We start from the raw sequence: 26,633 nt of genomic DNA, 5'->3' as shown, positions 1-26,633 counted from the left end.
TACATCTTTCTCTCTGTTTTAGACTTTCCATGGAGTAAGGTGTAAACATCCTTTCACCAACAGACTCATTCCCATCATCACAGATACAATGGTGGACATGAATATGGGAACAGGTACCAGTGTGCATTCACCCAGCTCTGTTAGTCCGTTTCAATATAACTCTTGTTCAATAGTCTCTAAAGTCCATTTTTTGGATGGGAGATGTGAATGTGTAATTGAACTTGATATGGACCAGAAAAGTGAACTTAAAAACCTTGCTCTTAGTTCGGTTGAATTGAAACCTGGCACGGTTCAAATGTATATAAGTGGATGCAAGTATTCCAAAGACACTCCAAAAGCAGGAAGCAAACTATGGCACAGGACATTCTGGGTCAATAGAGCCAAAATAAATGCACAAATCTAGTGCTATAGAGAGAAATCATGGTTTCTTACCAGAGACAAAAGAGAAATCCCACAACTGCTAAATCTGATACCACTCCATTTATATTATATTTTGTGAAGAGGAAATTTGCTGTTGTTTTCCTGGTAGGTTTTTGTTTCATTTCCGTCAGTAGTTTTGGTACAGTGCCACCAAAGGTCAGGGGATGAACAGGATTATCAATTAATTTGGATTGTTTGACTCAGTGCAATGTGAAAGCAAACCGCACCAGCTAAGAATGTGGCAGATGTTGCAATTTTGATCCCCAATCAAACTGAGTCTGCCAGGTGTGAAAACACCCTAACAATTTCATCAAACACAGAGCATTAAATCATATGTATGCTTTTGTGGAATATCTGTTGTTTGTATTAACTTTGTAGGTGCTGTGAAGGTGACTCCTGCTCATGACTTTATGGACTTCCATCTGTCACAGAAGCATTCTCTCCCCCGTCCTTTGGTTATTAGAGGAGATGGGACTATGGAGCCATTGTGTGGACAGTGGATGGAGGTGAAGAAAAATCAGTGTGCTAGATTTGTATTGATACCAGTGTAGAGCATGTATGATTATTGTTAATTTCTTTGTTATCGCAGTTTAAACATAATTTAGTATTAAGACTTATAAAATAATGAGTCACCTTAGATTCATGCTTCCAAAGAATTGGTAAAAACCTCACTTTTATTTTTATTTTATCACATATCACACATTGTTCCGTTTTGTTTCTTTAAAGGGTGTGAAGCGGTTTGATGCCAGGCAGCTGGTTGTGAATGGTCTTGTTGAAAAAAAACTTTTCAGAGGAAAGAAGAATCACACCATGACTTTACCCATCTGCAGGTAGTAGAAAAGACAGGATGCTCAACAAGTCTGAACATTTGTCTGGATTTATTACTCCTGACATGAAAGTTGCTCCTGAGACAGTGCTGTCTTATCTCAGTAGATCATCAACAACATTGGTGCCAAGCTCCAGTCCATGAGGGCTGGTGTGGTAGAAATTTTAGATGTTTCTTTGCTGAACCAAAGGTCTATGAAAAACATCACTACATGCTAAGGGAGACAATAAAGCCAATTCTTTCAGTTGTCTTTAATCAGGGACACAGAGCTACAGGACTTTCCTCCCCTGAACTAAACACAGAGGAGGCACAACAACAAGAGAATTAATTATTAGTGTCTTCAAAATGAGAAGATAACGCATTTCCCTACAAATTTAGTATCACTGCTTTTGATCAAGTTAATTTGGGTCAGATGTTTTGGTTTTCCTTCTACAAGCTTTTCCTAATAATTTGCTGGAATTCTGACTCATTCCTCCTGACAGAAATGATGGAACTGAGTCAGGTTTGTTGGATGCTTCACTCACACACCTTCTCAGATCTGTGTACAAGTCATAGAGATCAGGGCTTTGTGATGACCACGCTAAGATATAGATTTTGTTGTCGTCGTCACTTTGTAATCAGTTTGGCTGAATGCTGAGTTTGAATTTATAAGCTTTAACTTCCTGACTAATGTTTTTAGATACTGCTTCAATATTTCTTTGGCCTATAAGCATCAGATGTAACAATGGTCATAATGGAAAACACTTCCACTTTAGCTTCATCAGACCACAGGACATCTCTCCAAATTTGAATCTGCTAGTATTTATGCAAAGTCTTTGGCTTTTGCTCTGGAGACAAATTGAACATTTTCTAAATTTGCTCCTCTTTGGGATGCAGAACCAATGTCCTTCCTAAGTGATATGATGATTGGACATTCCCATCACATTTAAATTTACTTATAATTGCTTAAAGACATACATGTGGTACCTTCAGGCATCTGGTTCTGAAGTTGAACCAGACTGTTGCAGCTCCATGATTCTCTTCCTGATATTTTGGCTAATTTCTTCTGACTTTCCGTAGGGTGAAACAAGCAGTGTGTTACAGTCTGTTCTCTTCCAGTGTACCTATCAGAAGTTTCCAAAGCCATTACATCATCATCTGTGCTTTCTCTCATTATTTAAAGAGATAGTAATCCCCCTACCAGTAAACATCTGATTTTGAAGACTGTATTAGATAAATCTAAGACATATTGTTTTTTCTTCTATGGTGAGATTTAGTAAATAATGCAATTACAGCTGACCAAAAACAAGATAAGCTTCATCAGATCATAACAACCTCACTAATGTGATATCGTCCCTAACCTTTTGTGCCTATTATTTCCTCTCCTCTGATTCTTAGTCGCTCAGGAGACATCATTGAACCACTTCTAAAAAAGCAGTGGTTTGTCCGTTGTGATACAATGGCTATGAAAGCTATACAGGTAGGTTTGTGAATGTGACATGCTGATAATTTACTAAGGTCTCTGATGATTATGTTTGTGATAATGATGGTCTTGCCATCATAATGTGAAAGTCTTTAAAACATTTAATATTGAAATATGAAAAAGAGCAATTTATATTTTAATGGCAGGCTATAGAGAATGGCCAATTAGAAATCATCCCTCACTACTACACCAAGACGTGGAAGAACTGGCTGTCTAGCATCAGGTGGGATGTCCTGATTTTTAAGTTTGATGAATGTCAGTACACATTTGGAAAACATTTACTCTATGTGCTGATGTACATAAAACGGTTCCACTCTGACAGTAACTGAACAATTGAACACCTTGCAACTGTTTGTTTGCTATTTGCACTACAGTGACTGGTGCATATCCAGGCAGCTTTGGTGGGGTCATCAGATCCCTGCTTACCAAGTACAGCTTCCCAATTCAGCAACTAAAGAAGAGGTTGGTCTGTGATTTATTTGTGAAAATGGCACTAATATACCTAATATGTTGTAGGTATGATTTGGCCCACATACACACAGAGAAAACAACAGCTTTGTGAAAGCTATAGCAATGTTTTTTTGTGTAACAGAATAATCATTTACCATATTTCTTGCTAGTGTCAGTCTGTCTCCTGCTGGAGTAACTGTTACTTTGTTTGTGGTAGGAGCTTTGGGTTTGGGGGAAAAGTGAAGAGGAGGCCCGACAAAGAGCCGCTGTAAAATATGGAGTGAACCCAGAACACATCACTTTGCGACAGGGTAACTGTCCTACTTACTTTCCTACTTTTTTAGCAGCTTTGAATGAAGCATTGCATTCATTTCCAAAGTCTATCCCATGATTATTAAAGGCTTTTTTCTTTTTATTACTTCTACTTCTTATGTCCCGTTTGTACTGAATTCGTCGGCACCCTACCCTGTCTTGTCTGTTTCCATTGTAAAAGCAACAGACAATGGAATGGTTTCACTCAGGAGTAGGCCTATTCCTGGGCCTCCTTCACATGTAGGGCCCATAGGACAGTCAGCACGGTTAGGCCAACACTTCTTGTGTCACATAACACGATCTAATTGGGGGGGACAGTCACTGCTTGTTAACAAGCACGACACATACTGACATATCAGGTTTGTTGTGATGTTTTGCTTTAAGATTCTGCTTGTTGTCCAGGGATTTTGTTCTGCGTATCTTTGTTGTTGGGTATCAGAATATCAGATCAATATGTAATATTGCTGAAACAAGATACTGTTGTTGAAAATGAATAATCTCACTTTTTTTTCACCATATTCTTTCTTTATCATTTCATCATGTCCCCTCAAATCTAAGATGTTCTTTTAAATCACAGTAGATCAAAAGTTTCTGAAATACTCAGATGAGCCTGTCTGACACCAACAACCATTTGTTAAGATTTTTTTTGTATAAATGTTGAAAATTAAGTCCAAACCTTTTGTCACAAGGGCCAAAATTGTCAAGTTAAGAGTACTTACTGGCCCAAATAAATTTTTAAATCTCAAAAAAGGAATTGTTTTTCACTGCTCAACAATGCTCAACAATGAGCTAAGCATACAATAATTATAATTAAACAAATAAAGAAGTCAACTTTTTTTGTTATAAAAGGAAGTGTAAATCATTGTAGATCAATAACTTTGAGTTGTTCACGTTCTTAAAAGTTAAATATTTTGGGCTCAGTTTCACTGTTTTCAGCAACAAGAACATAATTTGGGCCACTCTTGCTTTATAAAAGCAATTTTGGGGGGAAAGTCAAATTTAACAAATTAACTAAAAGCACACAGCTGTTTTCTTCATCCTTAATGTTGTTACAATGGATTTAATCTCTGAATCAGATCCAGATGTTCTAGATACGTGGTTCTCCTCAGCACTGTTTCCTTTCGCCATGCTTGGCTGGCCAGAAAAGGTATTTCCTGTCCCACCACTCAACAGAATTAAACATACACTAAGGAGAAGTTTAAATCTTTTATGGAAATCCCACTTGTTACAGACCCCTGACTTCCAGCACTTCTACCCCAACTCTGTTCTGGAGACTGGCAGTGATCTCATCTTCTTTTGGGTTGCTAGGATGGTGATGTTGGGATCTGAACTGACTGGACAACTACCATTTAAACAGGTTGGTTTTTCAAGAATACTGAGTTACTCAAAGCAAACTTAGTATTAACTGTGATGAATTAGGTGAATTGACTGATTCACTTTTTTTTTCTTTCTATCATGCCTTTCAGGTTCTGTTTCACTCCCTAGTACGAGATAAATATGGCAGGAAGATGAGTAAATCTCTTGGAAATGTCATTGACCCATTAGATGTAATACATGGAGTTACTCTCAAGGTGAGACACACATTCCAGATTCGAGACACACATTGCTGTTAATATTACTCGTGTTTTTTTCCTATATAGTTTCAGAAATGTGTGAATATGTTGAAGGAACTTATTTAAGTGGTAAACTAGAGTAGTTAAACTTGCTCCACACATATTATCACATTGCAGTCTTTCAATTGGTATTCATTCTTTCTTTTATCCTTTTCCTGTAAAATATAATATTTTCTATAAAAATGAGCCAAAAACAGCAATTTTATGCACTTCTAGGACTGTATTTTCTTTTCCACTTGAGTGCTAACTTTGGAATTCTATTTAAATATAAATTACTATGTAATGAGAAATACACACTGAGAAAACACAGTGTGTATTTCTCATTGTTATCAACATGATAGCAGTGATGTTACATTGAGGCTATCACAGAAAACCATTTTATCATTTCTCTCAAGGTTTTGTAATGTAAAACTCATCTCACTTTTTTGTTTTTGTTACAGAGACTTCAGGAGAAAGTGAAGGAAGGAAACCTAGATCCAAGGGAGCAACAAGTTGCTATGAAAGCACAGGTCCTGTACTCTTCAGTCTGTTTGCCAAGCTGGGGACAGTCATTGCTTTTTCTTATTTGTCTGATCTGTCTGCTTCCCTACAGAGTAAAGACTATCCTAATGGAATACCCCAGTGTGGGACCGATGCTTTGAGATTTGCCCTTTGCTCCCACAAGATGCAGGGTAAGTTGCTTATCGCTTAGGAGTCATCTATTACAATTAAGGTAGTGTTTCAGAAAGAACTGTTTTGACTAGAAAGATAGTCACATTTTAATGAAAAAGTGAAAACTTTAGTCAATTCTTTTCACTGACTGACAGGTTATGAATTTCATCAGGTGTAAGGATACTTGGTATTGCACAAATGTCCATTTGCATTAAACTACTCTAATATCACGAGAGGAAAGACATACACAACATAAAGTTTGTGTTTAGGGTGTGCTTAGACAAAAATAAATATATTTGTCTGTTTCTTTATTAGGTGAAGACATTAGTTTGTCCATATCTCAAGTTCTTGGCTTCAGACATTTCTGTAATAAAATGTGGCAGACCCTGAGATTCACATTGGGAGTTGTTGGTGATGACACAACGCCTGTGGGAAAACTTGAAGAGGTATGATAATTTCTAAATTTTGTGTTTATGTCACCTAATGTCAATCATAGTTTCTGTTTTCCTCTCCCTTGTGCTTGATTGCTGAAAATAAAAAAAAAATGATGTTGGCAGGAGCAACAGCAATTCAGTCCGAGTTGTGGTGTGTCCAAAAAGACCTGGCTATGTCAAACTCTATGGGTAAATCATATTCAGAGATGAGTAAAATACTGTGAGAAAAGCATTTAATTTATTCCAAAATCAGATGGAAGTATTGATCGTTTAGCACCAGAAAAGCACAGTTCCTGATGTGGTAATCTGTTGATCAATACTTTGTTTACCAAGCAAAAAGTTTTTCATTGGCAAAAGACTAAGAGACTGCTATGTATATCCCAAATATTTTTTGGAATATTTAAATTTAAAATTGCATTTTAGACTTGTTATTCAAGATACTGAATGTATGGAGACATTTTAAGACAATGCTTTGAACTGTGCAGCAGTTTTAGAGAGAACATTGTTACTTTAACAGTTATCAAGCATTTTCACCATATAGTTTGAGAACATCTCTCAGCTCATATTTAGTGTGGTGGTGTTCTATTTTACATAAAACCTCATATGCTAGGTAATAGAAATGAATTAGGAAAGCTTTTATAATTCCTTGTTACCTTCTAATTCTCATTCCTCCATCTTTTCAGTGCCTATTAATGAAAAATGTTTTCCATTGGTGTTTCATTCCATTCATGGATAAAAGTCTACTGGGAGTGAGATGGAGCTGATAATAATCCTTGTGCTAACATCGCCTTCAGAATGTTTCTCTTTCCTTCTTTTAGACAACTCCTCAGAACAGCATGGAGCGGTGGATCTGTTCCAGACTCTACAGCACAGTTGTACAATGTGAGCAGGCGTTTGAAGTTTATGAGCTGCACATTGTCACATCTGCTCTCTACTCCTTCTGGGTGCACAACCTGTGTGATGTTTACATGGTAAGAAGCTGATTTTCATATGGGAGAACAGGTCTGCCTTATGATTATCAGAAACAGGTGAATGGAAGTGACTTTTATTAGGTGAGGTACAATCTACCCTGTTATTTGAGCATTGCAGAGCTAAATAGAGGGTATGGCTAATGAAGGCATATTTATATTTTTGATATTCAATCCTAGTAGAAGAGTTCAGCTTCTGTTTCCATCCGCCGGCACACACACGCACACATACACTCACCTATTCATTCATTCATTCATTCAATCACTCCTCTCTCCTTTCTTCCCTCCCTCTATTTGGGGAAGGGCACCCTCCCTGACCCAGAGAAGGCACTCAGATTTGGATCCTCATCCCAGCTGCTTCACGCTTAACTGCGAACTGCTCAAATGAAAGCTGTAGATCACAAACAAAACGAATCCCCTCAGCATGTTAGCTGCACCTAGAAATTCTGTCCATAAAAGTAACAAACAGAATTGGTGGCAGTCGAAGTCTCACCAGAAACGAGCCCAACTTACTGCTGACAATGCGGACCATACTCTGACACCAATCCTACAGAAAGCTAACAGCCTGGTACCCTATAGTCCCAGAGCACCCTCCCAAGGGCTCCTTGAGGGACACGGTCAAATAACTTCTCCAAGTCCACAAAGCACATGTAGACTAAGGTTGGACAAACTCTCATGCACCCTCCAGGACCCTGTGGAGGGTGTAGAGCTGGTCCAGTGTGACCAGGACAAAAACCACACTGCTCTTCCCAAATCTGAGGTTCAACTATCTACTGGAACCTCCTCTTCAGGACCCCTAAATAGACCTTGCCAAGTAGTCTGAAGAGTGTAACCACTCTGCTTCTGTTTCCAAACAGAGTAATATCCACCAATTACAGATGTGTGTGCTTAGCTTGTAAAAGCCAGATTGATAACTAATATTGTTATGGTTGTTGGTGATCAATGCGGAGGCATCTTGCTTTGTTTCACATTGTTTCAGAATGACAATGTAATCTTTGTCATTTCTGTGTTTCTGTCCTGAAGGAATACGTAAAGCCAGTGCTGCTGAAGCAGAAGGAGGGAGTTGAGGTCCTGACAGACAAAGACCACAGCAGCAACACGAAGCAGGTGGCCAGCACTGTTCTCTATCACTGTGTGTCTTTGTCTCTCGCTCTGCTCTCTCCCTTCATGCCCTTCATCACCGAAGAGTTGTGGCAGAGACTGCAACCATTCAGTCCCGAAGCTGTGGCCCAAACCAGCTTGTGTTTACAACCCTACCCCCGATCTACTCAATTGGTAAAACTTTAGTTATTATCAATACTTACATTTTACATGGTTCACATAATATATTTATGGTTGCAATAGAGTTTATCTATGCAGCCAGACAGGATGCAGTTATATGTAACAGTTTAAGTCAGTGCTTGCAAGAAAAGAAAATTATATTTTAAATGTAATGTAAATGTAAATGCCAATGCTTGGAGAGCTTTCTGATTGTATTTTCAGACATCTGGTGACACCTGGTTTAATAAAGGACAACTTGCTTTGATGTGAACATACTGTACATGGGGTAAAGCCCAAAATTATTCATATCATTGGCAGATTTAAGTTTAAATAATGCCTTCATTTTACCAACATGTTTCATTTTGGCTGGAAGTAATGTTACAAAGTTTTTGGAGTGGTTCAACCAAAGTACCCAAATTCATCTGATTGAGAATCTGTGGAGGGAGCTAAAGATTAGGATGATGGCAAGGATGCCTTCCAGCCTTGAAGACTTGGAGCTCATCATCAAAGATAAAACATCAAAATACTCATTAAAGCATGCAAAATGTTGATCAGTAAGCTTTGACTGCTGTAATGTCAGTGAGTAATTTGATTATTGTGCCATGTCCAACATGGCATTTTTTAGTAAAGCGCCAAAAAAACATTACTTTTGAGAAACGTATCATTTCCTATGAAAAAGAAACTTTTTGGTTGAAAGAAAATACTTACAAATTTAAATTTGCCATTGGTGTGAATACTTTTGGACTTAACAGCGTAGCTGAAATTGTGTATTTACTTAGACTGCATAAAAAGTCTCACTGTCTGATATTAAATCAGATTAAACCTTTTCTGTTTAGGATTAATAAAATCATTTATATTTTCTAAAAGCCTAAGTAATGAGAAAGCAGGATCATTTGTTACATTCTTCAAATGTAGAAGTTTACATCAACTTTGATTACTACACCTTCAATCTAGAAGTGCACCAATTTGTCATCCAGCCAATTTATCGGTACCAATTTCCTTAATTTTGGGAGATTGGTGATTGGCCGATTGGTACATGTGATCTTATCCACTGATATTATCAACCTCTGCAAATGTCTAAAAATCAACCACTGTCCTTTTCTTTTCTCCTGTCAGAGAGATTTGACTGAAAAACTGACTGACCAGGTCATGTCTGCACATTTACAGTTAACAGTCACCTCACTGTTGCCAATTCAGCAACTTTCTTGATATATTGAGCAGTATTTCAGTCAAAGAAATGGTATCAGCTCAAATCGGAATCGTTAAGTTAGACCTTTTAGAAGATTAGTAATCGGCGCTCGGCCAGAAAACTGCAATCAGTGCACCCTTACTTCAAACAGCCCGGATGATGACACCATAGCTTTGTTTGCTTGCTGCTGAAAGGCTAATTCCCAGACCTGTCAATGTATTTTAAGGTAATTGGTGGATTGAACTTGTGTAGTACTTTTCTAGTCATACCGACTGCTCACAGCTTTTAGACTAGCACTTATTTCAAACTCACACGCAAAATGCACCTTGGCCTTTGGTGTCTTGCTCTGGGGTAAATCAACACCTGACAAAGAAGGAAGGGGAATCAAAGCCACAACTTTCTGACTGCCACCCAATGAGCCACAATTTCTCCACACTTGCACACCTTAAACACTGCTTTATAAATGATAGACATCTGATACTCAAGTATAACACCATTGGGATGTATCGCCATTTCAGACCACTCTGAAAAAATGTATTACTGTAAAAACTATGTAGTCTTGATCCAGTCATAAAATTTAAATACATTTCTTCAGATACTGTGAAAATGTGTTGTATGTGAACATAGAACTTTGGAAGAAGTTAAAAAGTCAAAAGAAATCTAAAAAAATCTAAATGCATTATTTTGGCATTTAGCAAGCGATAATTTTGGTAATCCTTACCAAACACAAGAAAGATTTAGTCTGATCTAATGTTATGCAGTGAGACAAAATGTATTTTTCTACAGTGTATGTATTTATGTAGTTCAACTGTTTTCTTATTTGTTCAACTTCTCCATGTTGCCAGGGTCACTGGTATTTTCCGGAGGAGGAAAAAGATTTCCTGCTGGTTCAGAATGTCATCCGTGTAGCACGTTCTCTGCGAGCCCAATGTGGCCTAACGAAAGAAAAACCTGTCAGTAAGTCAACAGATTAATAGCCATGTAACAATGACATGCTTGTTGTTGATTACTTTCATAGTTCTACATGTAAACCTTGGTATGTTTTAATTCAAGCCCTTCCTGAAAAGGGTAAAAAAAAAAAACAGTAGCTAATATATCTACATGTTGTTTATATGTGGTTTCAGTGTGGGCAGTGTGTTCACCGAGCCAGGCCCAGACACTTCTTCGCTTTGGCTCAGCTGTTTGGACTTTAAGTCGAATCTTAAGCCTCCAGATCTACTGTCCAGATCAAGATGGTCACCTTTCCTCTGTCCACTCCACTCCTCCACCTACAGGATGCCTCGTTGCTGTGGTGGACCACACATGTCAGCTACACCTTCACATCCAAGTGTGTATCATACTCATTTTGATATATCTTATATTATATAAACTTTATTAAAGCTACAGCAATCAAGCCCTTTGTAATGGCCTAACAGCTTTTTGCATGTTTGAGCTGGTATTTTATTAATCTTGGATGATGCTGAACTCCAAGTCTTAAGAGTTTAGAAAACCTCCTTGCAATCACCTTAATCTTTATCTCCATCTATCTGATTCAAGCAAGGACATTAATATTAACTCCAGGCAGAAGAAACAAGTTTGTAAAATTCAAAGCTGCTTCAATCCTAACTTTTGCATTAGTATTAACAATTTTAGGGCTATTCATATGCAGCTTTGGTCAAAAGACAAAATACCCAATTGGTAGAGAGGATTAATTTTCTTTGCAAAGAACAGTGAGGAGGATAGAGCTTTAGGTTGGAGAGGTCGGACCAAAATGGCGACCAGTGGAGTTGTGTGATATTGACCTTTTGGACATGACCAAAAGAAAATTCATAAAAAACAGAAATCCAAAATACAGCAGTCTTCATCCAAACCATCTCCTTTGTATAGAGCAAGTTACCGCCTGTTACCAGTTTTTAAACGAACGGCAATAAAACTGCTCCAACTCCGGTCCAACAGTCCGTTCCGGCTCACGAGCGTGGTTCGGGTCTGCAGCTCCAAAAACCCAAGCAAAACGTTCAGCTTGCTTGGACGTTTTGCTTGGGTCGGAGCCACAGAATCGTGGTCCGATTCTGTGGCCGAAAATCCAAAAACCAGGCAAAATGTTCAGGAAAAGTTAGCAGCTCCAACTGGTTAACAAAAAAAAATGTACAGTCCACAACGCAATACAATGAACCTCGACCATGAACGGCCGCCGGCAGACTGCCAGTACGTAGCAGCTTACAGGCACAGCTCCAGTACAGTTCAGTCCATCACAACCAATCAAATTGCTTAATTTGATTTTGCCCTTGACTGACCAGTAAGGAAGGGACGAGTGAAATTGATGCATTTACTTGTGGTAGTAAATGACACGTTATTAACAAAACGCTACATTTACTGCGTGCTTTAAGCCAACAAAAATTACCTGAGGGTTATATATAACCTCTGAGCTTATATGTCACCCCTTTCCTTTTGGAAATGTCAGGGCAGACGCTCTCGCAAAGTTTTCACGTCCATCCGCCCGTCCATCTGTTTGTCATTGGTGGAGTAACACTGACCCCTCTTGGCGAAATACTAGTATAGTTAATCATCATCTTTAGCTGTGTTTCTCATACCATTTCTTTTATTGGTGGAGTAATACTGATCCAAGTGGCGAATTACTGAAATGGTTTATAAATAGTGACTGCTGATGAATGACATCCTTTCTATTATTTCTAACCAAAGTGAATGAATGTTTGTACTTTAACCCACAAAACAAAATTATATTAAAAAGAACTTATAAGAATATGTATTTAAATAATGAATATGTTAACCTGCATAACATAACCTATATTTCATGGGCTGCTGTGGTGTTAGCTGGGCTAAGGTGATGTCATCAAGTCACCATGTAAATGTGTTCTGGGCTGTTCTGTAGTGAGACATAGGAAGTCTTATGCAGCTGTAATCTTGCATTCGGAAGTTAGTGAATCTTGATGTTTCACGGCGAATAGTCAAAGTTCGCCACACCCACCTGTTCTGTCGAAGCTGGTCGGGGTTGGAATCCTCAACACACCAACATGTCTTCTGTCTCTGGGCACAGTTTCATGTTGACGAGGTCAAAGGGGTCAGATAGCGACCGTTCACAGTAAAACATGACACTTCCTTTTCTCAGGGGGCGTGGCCTAAGTGATGTCATCATTCGACCATAGGGTATTGTAGGACACCCGATGATGATCAATCACAGTAACTTTGCTGCCTCTGTGAGTTTCTGTGTAGGAGATATAACAGTTTATTTTTTTATGGCGAGTAGGTGAACTTTGACCCCTGCTAACCCCTCTTCAGCATACTCAAAAACTCACCGTTTTGATAACTTTAGATGGGACATGCCTTATGAACAGACTGACCGAGTTTGAAGCCGATCAATTGAAATCCCTAGGAGGAGATAGATCAAATACGAAGGCTGTAAACGGCAAAAATGGGGTCAAAATTGGAATTTCAATCCAAAATGGCCGACTTCTTGTGATACTTGCACTATGACATTAATTGTAAATTTTGAGTGTCTTGGGGAGCTCTACAAGTGTACCAAATTTCATGTCTCTACGATGAAATAAGGGAATAGCAAAGGGTCCTTTGAAAATTGCTAGGTTGCGGCGTTGAGCCATTTCTTTTGCAACAACCATAAAATACGAACATTTTAAAGAGGCTTAAGGCCACCGCCAAGTTTGGTGAGTTTTTGAATATGATAAAGCCCCCAAAAAGCCAATTCATTTGGTGGGAGAGTCGTAATAATAAGAAACAGCAAGAAAACAATAAGCCGTCGCAGCGCTTAGCTGCTTGGGCCTAAATATGTATCTTGATAACAAATTTATCCCAATAAATGACAATATGATATATACCCACCACTTACTATTATCATATGTCTGAGATTGTCTAATTGATTGTTTTTTTTTTCTTTCTTTCTTTTTTGTAGAGTGGAGTTGATATTGAGCAACAGATCCGGCATCTTTCTCAGCGGAAAGATAAGCTTCTTCTGAAGCTGGAAGAAAATCTTTGCAAATTTCAGTCCTCCAACTCTCAAACCAAGACTCCGGCACATATCAGACAACGGATGGAAAGTAAGGTGAGCACTGGACAAAAAAAACTCCACTTCATCTAAATTTGGTTATTTTCCTTACTTCTTGTCTTAATAAGATTTGCCTAATTCTTCAGAACAGGAAAAATGGACACATAAAATGAAAGATGTTAGAATTAAACTGTTGTGCATTTATTGGTTAAGATATTAACCAGTATATATCTTAACCAATAAGATTGAATGTGGTCTGTGGAAGAACCACAGTGCTGGTTCGGTTGGTCGGTTGGACGTCAGTGCAGCTTTTGACACTGTTCCCCATGACATATGACTGAAACTCCTGGAGAATGGGGTGGGACTCTCCCGTCCTGTACTCAGTTGGTTTGAGTCTTGCATAAGGAAGAGGGATTCCTTTGTTTCAATAGGAAACTTCTCATCAAAGCAGACAGAAGTCACATGAGAGGTCTCTCAAGATTCAATTTTTATTCATTTTTTAACAAAAACAAAACTGAATTTATAATATGTTTATATGTAAAATAAAAACCCAATGTTCTTTTTTTTATTTAAATTTTTTGTGACACAAAAGTTATCATTTACATTTGAGTAATATTTTCCAAACATTGTATTATTTATTTATATATTTGTTTGTTTGTGTGTTACCTGTATTAGGATAAATATGGCTGTTTAATCTTCTAAGTTTGAATAGTAAAAGATTTAAATTAAAAAACATTGGTTTTGATGATACTGATGTTAAGTAACAGTGACTGGAGTCAGGGTTCAGTGTACTTAGGTGAGTTCTTGTGCTTCGTAGTTTATTACCCACACAAAAGTGCGTACATTTTTCACAACTGTTTTATTTTTTGTCAATTTTTTACATGTAAAATCCTGGACATTAAAATAATTAGTTTTCTATCATGTGGACATGTCTGTACTTGAGTTGTGATTGTGATAGTTAATTTTATGTATATTCTATCACCTTCAGGTTTCAGTTTTGAAGCAGGAATTAAAGACCATTGAAAATCAGATAAAAGTTCTACAGGAGAAAGAGTCGATGGGATAACTACAGCTGAAGGCCATGCTGGAACCTTGGAGACATCAGAGCTTGTCTATTTATTCATACTGCTGCTTGAGTCAAAAATGTCTAAAGTATCTTGCGTTTGAGCACTGCAAAACACAGCAAGAAAATTATGGGTTTGTACAATTATAATGTGATACTGTGTAAAAAGAAAAAAAAACAGCCCTCATGCTAAGGAACTTACTATAAGTTGTAAATAAATATAAATATTCAATCCATTCTAGATGGTGTAGTAAACGTTTGTCATTCTTCACTGCCTATTGCAGCTAGTGGATGAGCCTGAACATGGCCTTTATACAGAGATGGAAAGTAACTAATTACTTTTTCTCACATCACTGTGGAGAAGTCATTTTTGTTTGTGCTTTGCACTTTTTAAAACCTGAACTTTTACTAGAGTTTTTGTGTAAAATATTTGTCAGTTACATTGAAATCATATGTTAATGTGTACAAATAAAATAAAATAAAACTCCAGAAAAAACAGCACTGATCCTTCTGCTATGTTAGTTATATTTCATGATGATGCATCAACTTACTAAGTGCTTAAGTCAAAAGATGTTAAAGAAGCATGCTGAGCTGATCAGCTGTAGAGAATCATAAGGACAGTTGGATTTTGATTTAAAAACAAACAATTTTATGAGAAAACACCAAAACAAAACAATGCAACTCCTAATCAGTCACACCTTTGTGGAATCAATGTCAGATGGATAGTAACACTTTTTTGATTCAATTTTAACTTGCTGCTAAAATTGAACACAAAACAGGTGGAAATGAGAGAAAGTTAGCACATCAATCTTTATAAAAGAGTGATTCTGCAATTGGTGACCAAAGATTATTTCTCTGTTCTCATCCTTTCTGGTTGACCTTTTAGTCACATTTTCATTTTGTTGGAGAAGTGCACCAACAGTCAGGTGCACTGTGCACCTGACTGCACTGTGCATCTGACTGTTGCTCCCTGACAGTTGCAAAAGTCACCTGACAGTTGACAAAAACAATCTAATACATCTGCAGACGGAGAGCAAACATACACTGGATTAGGCACAAATTAAGATCCGCTCTGACGAACTCAGAGTTGCATAGTTACTTTATTCATCTCTATACTACCGAGGCAGAGACTGAATCTTCTAAGACCAAACAAAAGAAACAAAGGAAAACATGCGGAACCTTGTATGCTCATTCACTGTAATGTCTACGGGATGTGAAAACTACACACTCTATCTCCATAGAGGGAAGGCCACGGGAAAAACAGCGAGTTCCCAAATAACTGTCTGGGGAACTTACTTCAGTAGACACATCTTGTTTCATTAGTTTGTACACCTTTCCCAGCTGCACAGAAAAACACCTTGACTGTGATTAAAAAAACATTACATTTATATGATACATAAAAGAACACCATTTAATACAAATAAAACTTCTTCACAGTGCTCTCACGCATCAAGGCATCATGAGGTGTTTTTTACAACCCACTGAAGTTGCTCAAGTAGTACAACTAATCCAAGTTGGAGCTCAATGCGAGCAGTGGTCAAAAGATTTGTTGCATCTCTCAACACAGTGTCCAGCGCATGGATTAGGTGCCAGGAAACAGGCCAATACAGGAGAGATTCCATTGGAGGGCTTCCAGCAGCAGGACCGCTACCTTGTCCTTTGTGCAATGAGGAACAGGAGGTCCACTGCCATGGCCCCACAAAATGATGTACATGTTTGTACTCAAACTGTCAGAAACAGGCTCCGTGAGGTTGGTATGGGGGCCTGACAGCCACATATAGGCCCTGCGCTTGGAGCCCAACACCGTGCAAGGCGAATGGCATTTCCTAGGGAGCAACAAAATTGGTAGATTCGCCATTGGCACCCTGCTCTTCACAGATGAAAGCAGGTTCACACTGAGTATATGTGACAGTCTGAAGACATTGTGGAGAACATTATGCTGCGTGCACCATCCTCCAGCATGACTAGTTTGGTGATGGGTCAGTCTGGTATAGGGAGGCATTTCTTTAGATGGCTGCACAGCTCTCTGTGTGCTAGCTGGAGGTGCCCTCATTGATGCTCTAATCCTGGTCTGGGAAGAAATCTGTCTCATCAGGAGCATGCCCAGGCATTGTGAGGAGGCTATACAGGCACATGGAGGCTACACACTACTGAGCCTCTTTCAGACTTGACTTGAGGACCATTCAGTAACGTAGAATTATGTTATTTTTCACTTTGATATTGAGTATGAATCCAGATCTTCATGGTGTAATAATTTACGATTTACATTGATTATTTTTGTTCACAATCAATTCCACTGTTCATAAAGTCTTTCAACTCGAGAATGTTCGAGTTCTAGGATGTTATGTTAGAGTTTAGTTTTGAGTTGTTTTTTTGTTTTGTTTTGTTTGTTTGTTTAAGCTTTTTTTTCTTTCTTTTTTTAAGGATTCATCCACTCGAAACTACTCGGATGAATTCGGTACTAACCGGTCATCAACCCGGAAGTGTAGTTTCGGCTAGTAAGATGCTGTCGCCATACATCAGCGACAGGCGCCTGTGAAAGAGCATCAGGATAGAAAAGCAAAGGAACCGGTGCAAGAGACAACGGGAAGCCTTTTTTAAAAAATAAATTGTTGCATTGCGACCTTTTTGGATTTAAAACACAGTAGCAGTGGAGCCTCAGTCCCTGAGCAGACACTTTAGTAGCAACAGTTCTGGGAAGAGGAACCAGGAACCCCGGGCAATATTGGTGTTGGGCTGTGAAGGTGCGAGTGACCTGAAAGCTTCCGTGACAACGTCCAGATATGTGCTGTGATTGGAAGGCTGACGTTGGGAAGGGGCGGCTCGACTCATTGATAGCTAGCTAAACAGCTAGCCTCCTGGTGCTTCAGCCTCCTGGTGCTTCAGCCGAATGAGCCTCAGGTCGCGCTGCAGAGTCCTCTCTAACAACAAGCCAGATGTAAGTGGGGTGAGTTTGCTGCATTCATGTGTTCAGCTTGAACAGGTTGGGAACGAAAGAAAATTCTGCCTCTGTTCAGTGCTACTTATCAAGCTAACAGCAGGTGAGGTTTGACGATCCTCACATGCATGCTGAAAAGAGCGCTGCAGTCAGTGAGTGTTTGACTGAACCATGTGATAGTCCCTGTTATATATTTGAGGATAACACCAAGCGGATGCGCTGCTCAGAGTAAAGGTACATAAATGAACAAACAAAGTGAGCAACGTCGGCCGTCAGTACTAATCACCCAGGACTGTTAGTGAGGACTGGCTGGAATCAGCTGTGGGATCCAACCGGTCAGGTCCACGTTGTTGTCTGGAGGGAGGAGGAAGGAGGAGGAGGAGAGAGAGAGAGGAGGAGGAGGAGGAGGAGGAGGAGAGAGAGAGGAGGAGGAGGAGAGAGAGAGAGAGAGGAGGAGGGAGGAGGAGGAGAGAGAGAGAGAGAGGAGGAGGGAGGAGGAGGAGAGAGAGAGAGAGAGGAGGAGGGAGGAGGAGGAGGAGGAGGAGAGAGAGAGAGAGGAGGAAGGAGGAGGAGGAGAGAGAGAGAGAGGAGGAGGGAGGAGGAGGAGAGAGAGAGAGAGGAGGAGGAGGGGAGGAGAGAGAGAGAGAGAGGAGGAGGGAGGAGGAGGAGGAGGAGGAGGAGGAGGAGAGAGAGAGAGAGGAGGAGGGAGGAGGAGGAGAGAGAGAGAGAGAGGAGGAGGGAGGAGAAGGAGAGAGAGAGAGGAGGAGGGAGGAGAAGGAGGAAGGAGAAGGAGGAGGGAGGAGGGAGAACAACAGTGTCAGCTGGTACAGTTTGAGTGAGGAGGAATGATCCGACCCGGTTCATGGTTGTCTTCTGTTTAGTGTGAAGCTTTATTAGCATCAGGAGAGAGCTGTCCTGCAGACTTCAGGTATGCTAGCTATTATTTCGTAGCCGTAAACTTGACGTCTTCGTTTGCTTGGCCCTTTTATTGGACGCATTAGTTCCTTAAGAGGTTTTGCCTTCAAATTGTTCAGATGCTTTGTTGCTAAACAAAGTTGTTCTTTGCTACATGTGGTTTTAGACTGATTTTCACCCAACGATTCAATTTGGCAATTTATGTTAATAAATTAGATGTGGATAGGTCAAAGCAACATGCAGTCAACTGTAATGTATGGAAAGAAATCAGAGAAATCGACTCTCTGGTCCGTCAGTTGTTATAGACGCTTTTTGTTACATTAGATATAAATTATTTACTGGATTGTATCTCCGTGAAAAGGTAGAAAAGGGCAAATCCCACCACTCTTTGCATGTCTGCATAATTTCTGTTACAACAAAAGTGTAAATAAAAAGATTGGTTAATCATGTAATTGATGTGAATTTGGGGGAAATTGTCATGTTTAACAGATCAAACTCTGAATTGTTAAATTTATCTACAGAAAATAAGCTGTTGTGAAGAAGTGACAATGATATTGGATCATTTCAATGGTCCAATCACAGAAGCAAGACACAGAGCGATGTCATATTCTGATTGCAGTGATTATTCTTGTCCCTCTGTAAAAGATTATTGCTGTCCTATATTTGTCAACAGTAATAGGTTTAGGTGTTTCTAATGCTGAGAGGCTTTCTGTGGCAGTCAGTCTAACCTGTTCCTCCACTCACTTCAATCATTTTAGGTAAAAACAGTTTTGAATCAGGACTGTTCTCCATGCGTTGTTTTGAGTCTTCTTGCTGGAGGTGGGCTACAAAGAAAAAAATCACTTTAAAAAAATTGTGCCATTGCTCATCAGCATTATCACATAAAAAAACCCTTTGGTTTGTTTGTCTTGGATTTTATGTAAAGTTAGAAAGCCTAATGTCCCATGTCCCAAAGTTGTTATTTTAGCCAAATATTTTCAGTGATAAATTAGGAATGTAGCTTGATTTAATGATGAACTGGTCAGTGTTCCACGCTGCATAGAATATGGTCTTATAAACTGTTATTTAACAGCTAGTTTTGGGAAAAAAAAAAACTTCAAATTTTACAGCTGTTAATAGCACATAGCAGAATTGTTGAAAGAATAGAATTGTAAAACTACTTTCGAAAAGGAAACTTCTTTGTGGTAGTATTTTTCCCCCATCAGCTGGTTGTAAAAACAAAACGGGAAGAATGTTAAAGGTGACTTCCAAGTAAACAAAGTGTGCAATCATGTCATGTAAAAAATGTGCAAGAACAAACGAAAGCCAGAAGAGTGGAAACAGGAGCAATAACGTTTGTGACTGATCAGATAAAGAAGGAAAACCACCTTGAAAAAAGAAAGGATGGCTCCAGTGGGCTTATCAGAAAGCAGACATCAGCTGTTACTGATTAAATGAAACAGAGATTCTGTGATGAATCTGTATTAATCAGGAAGAACTGACTCATCTGCATTGGTCAAGGCAGACTATTAATTATCATTAATTTGGACAATAAAATCCTGAAGAGTTCTGTTTTTTTTTTTATTCTAGTGTCTGTTGGGGAATAAAACCAATGTCTTGTATTTTATTTCTTATTTTATTAATCAAATATGAGAATGATTTTTTTTTGAGTGGAGGCAGTGGCAGCATCATGTTCTGGAATGTTTTTGCTGCAGGAGGAACCGGTGCATGAGAAAAGACTATTCAATTCTCAACCACAGGCAAATTGCTTCTTTTACTCTATCTTTGTCCTTTTTCTTTGATATTCATTAGACTGAACGTTTGGTCCAATGTTTCAACCAGCCAGGACTCTTTGTGCTTTGAGTTTGCATGTTCTTCCCATGCATGTGTGAATTCTCTGACAACTCCCACTTCCTCCAGGGTGTAACCTTCCCCTGGCCTGAGGGAACATTTTGATGACAAAATGTTTGGTGTTTACATTCAAAAACATCATAGTTATTGGTTGAGTCACAAAAAACAAAAGGACTCAATGTAGAATCGGTTATTGCTTTTTGTGACCTGTTATTGTGACATATTAAAATGTGATATGAACTGTCCTCTTCCTGTTCTGTTTTTCAGGATGACGGTGAGCAGATAACCTCTACTTTTTGACATTTCTTCAGCCCAAGTGGACCCACCTTCCCTTTTTCTGAAAGCCGAGTCCTTTTACCTCTCATTCAATGAGCTCTTCAGGATGTCATGGATTGCAGGAACTCCAGAAAAACATCATGCAAGTTTGTTTTAACTTGACCTTCTGTCCTCCTGATACACTCCTGACAAATAATAAAAAAGAATTAAATGAAAAACCATGTGAGCAGAAATATTATCCCTGTTTGTGTAGTATTGTAACTTTGAGTTGTTGAACTTCTCTTCTGTTGTCATCAGAAATTCCCTACCAACATCATCCATTTTGTCTGGTTTGTAGGCCATGGTTCGCAAGAAAAGTTCTTTCATATTATGTGGTGCTTTCCTGTTTGTTGCCTGGAATGCTTTGCTTCTGCTTTATCTTTGGGGTCGACCTCCTATTGGCCATCTTGGAGATGATGGAGGAGTCGAACCAGGGGGAAAGAAGGAATGGGGTGCTGGAAGGGGTAAAATGGGTCAAATCAACCTTGCAGAAGAGATGATTCGGCTGGCAGAAGAAGTTGAAGTTCATCTTGATACCCAGAAAAAGCTACTAAAGCAGATTGAAATTCACAGAGAAGTGTGGGCTCGGCAGAAGGATCTTGGGAAAAGGGAAACTGGTTCTAATGTCAAAGAAGCAGGAGACCAACTGCAGCCTCAGAAAACTCTAAGACCTCTCAGAAACAGTTTGGATGCTGGGGACCAAACTAATACTCAGAGACCTGTTCATAAGGTAGCACCAAGCTTACCTTTAGAAGAACCTAGTGAAAAAATCAGAAACATTAAAGTGACAACTCCCATTCCCAGCCCAGAATTCATTATTCCCATCCTGGTTATTGCTTGTGACAGAGTCACAGTGAAGCGGAGCCTTGACCGACTCATATCTTACCGTCCTTCCGCAGAACTATATCCAATCATTGTTAGTCAAGACTGTGGCCATGCAGACACAGGTCGTGTGATTGGTTCATATGGAGATCAAGTGACGCATATAAAACAGCCAGACCTTGCTGACATCAAGGTCAGGCCAGAGCACAGGAAGTTCCAGGGCTACTACAAAATCGCCAGACATTATCGATGGGCACTTAACCAAGTGTTCAACACCTTTTCCCAGCCCACAGTGGTCATAGTGGAGGATGACTTAGAGGTGAGCTTTTTGACACATTTTTGCATAACCTACAGGTGTCAAAGTGTAGGCGTTATGTTTGAATGATTCAACTCTGCAACTTGTTCAATTCCAAGAAGAATTCAACAAGTTGCACAGGGCACTGTTGGAAAAAAAATACTCCAACCTACTTCTGTACAACTTTAATGTTACTGACTGAATTGAAGCCCAAGCAATTCCTATATTGATTATTTGGAAATTACTGACAATGACCCACATAGTTGAAGTGTACTTAACTCATACAAATACAAAGTTAATGCCATATGATCATTGAAGAAAGTCTCAGAATTTTACTGGTTGTAAAAGAACTAATGTTGCTTTAGAATTATTGAGGTTAAACAGACGCCTTTGCTGATTATATTTATCTGTTTGTACAGCATTCCTTCTAAGAAAGCTAATGTGCATCTCTTCTCCTATTCAGGTGGCACCAGACTTTTTTGAATATTTCCGGGCCCTGTATCCCATTTTACGCTCTGATCCCACCCTATGGTGTGTTTCGGCTTGGAATGATAATGGCAGGGATGCTTTGGTTGATCCTTCCAAAGCCGAGCTCCTTTACAGAACAGACTTCTTTCCTGGTCTGGGCTGGATGCTGCTGAAGGAGTTGTGGGATGAACTAGAACCAAAATGGCCTTCAGCCTTCTGGGATGACTGGATGCGTCAACCTGAACAGCGCAAAAACCGCTCCTGTATAAGACCGGAAATCTCCAGAACTATTACCTTTGGCAGGAAAGGGGTCAGTTTAGGTCAATTCTTTGACCAATACCTGCGCTATATTAGGCTCAACACTGAGTTTGTGCCTTTCACCAAACAGGATCTGTCTTTTTTGCTAAAACAGAAGTATGATGAAATCTTTGTTCAAGAGGTTTATAGTGCCACCTTGGTGAAGATTGAAGATCTTCAGCACGGGGGTAATTTAAAAGGACCTGGACCGTACAGGGTGCAGTACTCCAGCAGAGATAGTTTTAAAGTCTTTGCTCGAAATTTGGGGGTGATGGATGACTTAAAATCTGGAGTTCCTCGCACAGGTTACAGAGGGATAGTCAGCTTCTTACACCGTGGCCGAAGGGTCTTCTTGGCCCCACCAGAGGGCTGGACACAGTATGACATCAGCTGGAGCTGAGAGTCGCCCAAAGTGTACAGTGAATTTTATTAAAGACTAATGCTCTCTGAGACCAAAGAATATTTGACACATTGAGGGCAACACAAGTGGGACTGCTCATCAATGAAATAAGATAGTGGTGATCCTTTTCAACAAAGGATTACCTAAAGGTGTCCCCTAAAGGAAAGCCTTTAGGGGAAAAAACTAAACTGGTTTAAAAACACTTACTGGCAATGTGCCTTGTTTTTTGGACCCTGGTTGTTCTTGGGTTCAGTTCTAAATGAGAACTTCAGCAGGACTTACCAATATTATTTGCAGTAGTTGCAGGTAGAAGGAAGAACTCAGTGCAAATAATTCTTAATGTGGGAAGAGACACGAGAGAAACTCAAATGTCAGCATTTGGAAAACGAAAATATCTGAAATGACTTCTATTTTCTTCATTTTTGCTCTTGAAAGAATGATCCAATTCAGACTCTGTTACTTTGGGAGTCCTTGACACTAACTCTAATTGTATTTTTATTTTTTTTAATTTAAAATCAAATGGAATAACTGCAAGGTTTTAGGTTATAAAAAAATAAATCAATGTTGAGCAAGGCTATTTTTCCTTTTGAAGTCCACTAGTTTACACTACTTATACCCAGACATAAAGAAATGTGCTGAAGAAGTAGTAACACTAGCAGCAGTAAATTGGGACTAAAAATACTCAACAGGCCTACATTGCACTCTTCTGGAATTCTGCAGATAAAGGAAGAAGTACTTTGAAATGTGACTATTGATGAATATGTCTGACCAAAATTGTGTTAATTTTCCCAGACTCCAGTATGAAAACAACACTGTAATATAAAGTATCTGATCCTATTTCAGGCCTACATGTTCACATGTTGAGTTAGTGAGTAGTTCCAAATCTGAAGACCTATTTTTCAAGTGGACATTGTCTCAGCCTGTTTCTACAGGAGACTGCTAATAACCCCTTCATTCAAATCAGGTATGTTGAAGCAGGAAAAAATCTGAAAGTTCCAGGACCAGGAGTCTTGCCAGCAGCCCCTGAGAATCAGCCCTGATTCTTAGCACAAACTCCCAAACATTTATCAAATGTTTTCCTGCTTCAACAAGCATGATTTTAGTTGGTGATGGATTAGTTGGAGACTTCTTTAAGATTTGATGACAAGCTTGTTTTAATATGTTTGTGTTGGAGCTGGGGAACTTCAAAAACACCAAGGACACTAATGCGGTTACCTAAGCAGTAGTGTTGAGAACTACTGGAATGGATACTTATGCCATAAAAATTACAAGGATTTCATTTTTTTTAAAAATGTATTTTACTCGACCAGCAGCAACTAAAAGGATGTTCTTGATGCGGTGATAATCTATTTCAAATCATTGAAATGGATAATTAGGAATTATTTGTTGAAATGAAATACCATATTAGATCAGGAGTGTGTCACTGGATGAATAAATAAAATGAGGTGCTGGAAATAGGTTTTAAAGAGGATGTCTTGAATTAATTATTTAAAACTGCACGAGACTCGACCGAGCTGGATCAGATCATCCTGTTCATGTACATCCTGAAATGAGATGAATTTTTACAATGACATCTAAACTCTGGTTTTTGGTGTTTTAGGTTCCATGTAAATCCAACAAATGTTTGTCTTGCAGCAAACTGGAGATTATTATCACTGTACTGTAATTAACTTTGGGTTATTAGAATACCATTTCTGTACGGTGATGTGAAAAACCACTGCCGGAACTGTTTATAACTTTATTACAGAATAAATTAAATCAAATATTTTTATATTTGTGTACTTACTGAAGACGTCTCATCTAATTAATATTACTGAACTTAATGTTGTGTTCTTATATTCATTTGTTGTCACAGTGAAAAAAACAAAAGATCAGACTGATATATTCCACATAAATACAGATGACCAAAAGCTTATTTTCTTGCAGTCAGAGCAAAAGTAACAGGATGGACTTCATCTGATACAAAAAGCATTTGATCTGTAAATAGATAGATAGATAGGTAGAAAGATAACGTGCTCATAAGTTTACACACCCTGCCAAAATGTATAATAACTTGAATTTTGTCTGTTCAGCTGGAGGACGTTATGGCACATCCACGCATTTATCTGTTCTAAGCATCTGTTCAGTGTTTGATTATTTTCTGTCACCTAGTGACATAATGTAGAGCTGTGAATGACCTGCATAGTTATGGTAGCTAATCTTATTTCCTGTTATAACTTGATGAGTGAGAGCATATAGATATTAAATAATAAGTGTCCTAGGATTGAGCTTTGTGGTACCCAAACAAAAGTCACCACAAGATGACATTTATCAGGTGATTTCTGTCTGCTTTGATGAAACAAAGCAGACTTTGAAACAAAGAAATCTCAGTTCTTTATGTAAGACTCAAACCAGTTGAGTACTGGGCTGGAGCGTCCCACCCAACTCTCCAGTCATTTCAGAAATATGTCGTGTCAAAATCTGCACTCAGGTCCAACAGAACATTATATTAAATAATGATAATGGAGGAAGTGGCTTGAGGTCAAAGACAGAAATTCAGATGATTGAATTTCTTTCAATCATTTTCTTCAATCATTATTCATCCATTGATAATAAATGGATAGAGCCATAAACTCTGTTTACTGTATTTATTCTTTTTAAATCATAATAATAACAGAAACTACACAAGTGACCCTGGTCAAAAGTTTACATACCCCAGTTCTTCATAACGTGTATTGCTCCCTATAACATCAATGTCAGTTTCCTGTGGTTGTTGTGGGTCAGGTTGTTTATTTCCTCTTAATGGTAAAACTGATCCTTCCTTTTGACAAATAGCTTCCAGTTTCTGTAAACTCCTGTGTTGCATGAACTACAGTTCAGTTTTATGGATGCAGTGCTAATTCACAACAAATGTCATCTAATGCACTTTACAAAAGAAAAATAAAAAAATTCAATTCAATCAAGCATACTTTGATTTGATCCTAGTTGTCAAACAGGACGTTTAATTAATTCTTCAAAGTGGACTAAAAAAACCCCAACAGATTGTATGAGTCATTGTCTTTATGCATTCACTCCTTCTGGACAAACATGTAGACAATCAACTGCAATGTATGGCTGACTTTCAGCAATCCCTCATACCGAGCTTGTATGGTGTGACAGTGGGGAGGAAACTCCCTCCTTTAATTTCATCCTATTTGATGATTGCTTTGAATATGACCATATATATGAATAAATGAAACAATTTGACCAGGAACTGTAGAAAAACAGACGGAAAACAACTTAAAACCAGCTGTTTTCTTTATTTTCTGTCATCTTGATGTCACATGCAGACCTGTTGCCATGGCAACTGACAGATCCAGGTGCCCACAGAGCAGAGATTATGTTCAAGTGTGTCAGAAATTAACATTAAAAAACACAAAAACATTTCCCACACCAAAATCCATAAAAACACACACAAAAAAAACATTCACTCTTTTACAGTTTTATGTTTTTTGAGTTTTCAGGCTTGATGTTTGTTTTTGTGATCACTAATAAGTGATAGCCTGAACATTATTGATTTTCTAATAAACACCTGCTCTAATAATAAAATGTCAGAAAGTAGATGTGTGGGTCGCCTCACTTTTGTGTTAACTGAATCGAAAGACATCGAACTGCATGACACAAGTAGATGTTGAGGTTGTGAATGTAGTTGAGCCACTGAGGAGTATTTAGCCTCCTCTTTACTTTCTT

General features: G+C 38.7%; 2 protein-coding genes across 5 annotated transcripts in view; both read left to right on the top strand.

Annotated features, from left to right (window-relative positions):
* vars2 (valyl-tRNA synthetase 2, mitochondrial) overlaps positions 1 to 15,143 on the top strand; it is a 35,226-nt gene extending 20,083 nt beyond the window's left edge. For both annotated transcript variants that reach the window (XM_055021870.1, XM_055021871.1), the window contains 19 exons: positions 23 to 113; positions 799 to 926; positions 1,147 to 1,250; positions 2,624 to 2,705; positions 2,855 to 2,931; positions 3,083 to 3,170; positions 3,376 to 3,469; positions 4,547 to 4,617; positions 4,702 to 4,827; positions 4,937 to 5,041; positions 5,524 to 5,592; positions 5,676 to 5,754; positions 6,050 to 6,180; positions 6,987 to 7,139; positions 8,160 to 8,411; positions 10,431 to 10,542; positions 10,710 to 10,912; positions 13,490 to 13,639; positions 14,571 to 15,143. In XM_055021870.1, the coding sequence (XP_054877845.1) occupies positions 23 to 113; positions 799 to 926; positions 1,147 to 1,250; positions 2,624 to 2,705; positions 2,855 to 2,931; positions 3,083 to 3,170; positions 3,376 to 3,469; positions 4,547 to 4,617; positions 4,702 to 4,827; positions 4,937 to 5,041; positions 5,524 to 5,592; positions 5,676 to 5,754; positions 6,050 to 6,180; positions 6,987 to 7,139; positions 8,160 to 8,411; positions 10,431 to 10,542; positions 10,710 to 10,912; positions 13,490 to 13,639; positions 14,571 to 14,648 (2,193 nt within the window). In that variant the 3' untranslated portion in view covers positions 14,649 to 15,143. The remainder of the gene's footprint in view (positions 1 to 22; positions 114 to 798; positions 927 to 1,146; positions 1,251 to 2,623; positions 2,706 to 2,854; positions 2,932 to 3,082; positions 3,171 to 3,375; positions 3,470 to 4,546; positions 4,618 to 4,701; positions 4,828 to 4,936; positions 5,042 to 5,523; positions 5,593 to 5,675; positions 5,755 to 6,049; positions 6,181 to 6,986; positions 7,140 to 8,159; positions 8,412 to 10,430; positions 10,543 to 10,709; positions 10,913 to 13,489; positions 13,640 to 14,570) is intronic.
* A 1,985-nt stretch (positions 15,144 to 17,128) lies between these two features.
* Positions 17,129 to 25,863, top strand: mgat1b (alpha-1,3-mannosyl-glycoprotein 2-beta-N-acetylglucosaminyltransferase b). Of its 3 annotated transcripts, none has more exons than XM_055021877.1 (3): positions 17,129 to 17,583; positions 20,596 to 21,784; positions 22,224 to 25,863. In XM_055021877.1, exons 2-3 carry the CDS (start codon positions 20,945 to 20,947, stop codon positions 22,923 to 22,925), a joined length of 1,542 nt encoding a protein of 513 aa, XP_054877852.1. In that variant the 5' UTR covers positions 17,129 to 17,583; positions 20,596 to 20,944; the 3' UTR covers positions 22,926 to 25,863. The 3 variants fall into 3 exon arrangements, with proteins under 3 accessions (XP_054877852.1, XP_054877851.1, XP_054877853.1); XM_055021876.1 differs by having other exon boundaries at positions 17,129 to 17,592; XM_055021878.1 differs by lacking the exon at positions 17,129 to 17,583 and adding an exon at positions 18,353 to 18,511.
* Positions 25,864 to 26,633: the final 770 nt, after the last annotated feature.

Source organism: Poeciliopsis prolifica, unplaced genomic scaffold, assembly GCF_027474105.1.
Source record: "Poeciliopsis prolifica strain line A6 unplaced genomic scaffold, Auburn_PproV2 SCAFFOLD080, whole genome shotgun sequence".
In the NCBI taxonomy this organism is placed as follows: domain Eukaryota; kingdom Metazoa; phylum Chordata; class Actinopteri; order Cyprinodontiformes; family Poeciliidae; genus Poeciliopsis; species Poeciliopsis prolifica.
This window is presented reverse-complemented; position numbering and strand designations above follow the sequence as displayed.

Coding starts and splice junctions, on each gene's coding strand:
- mgat1b (XM_055021877.1), top strand. CDS start 20,945: ATGGTTCGCAAGAAAAGTTCTTTCATATTATGTGGTGCTTTCCTGTTT. Junction 21,785..22,223: donor TAGTGGAGGATGACTTAGAG/GTGAGCTTTTTG, acceptor TCTCCTATTCAG/GTGGCACCAGACTTTTTTGA.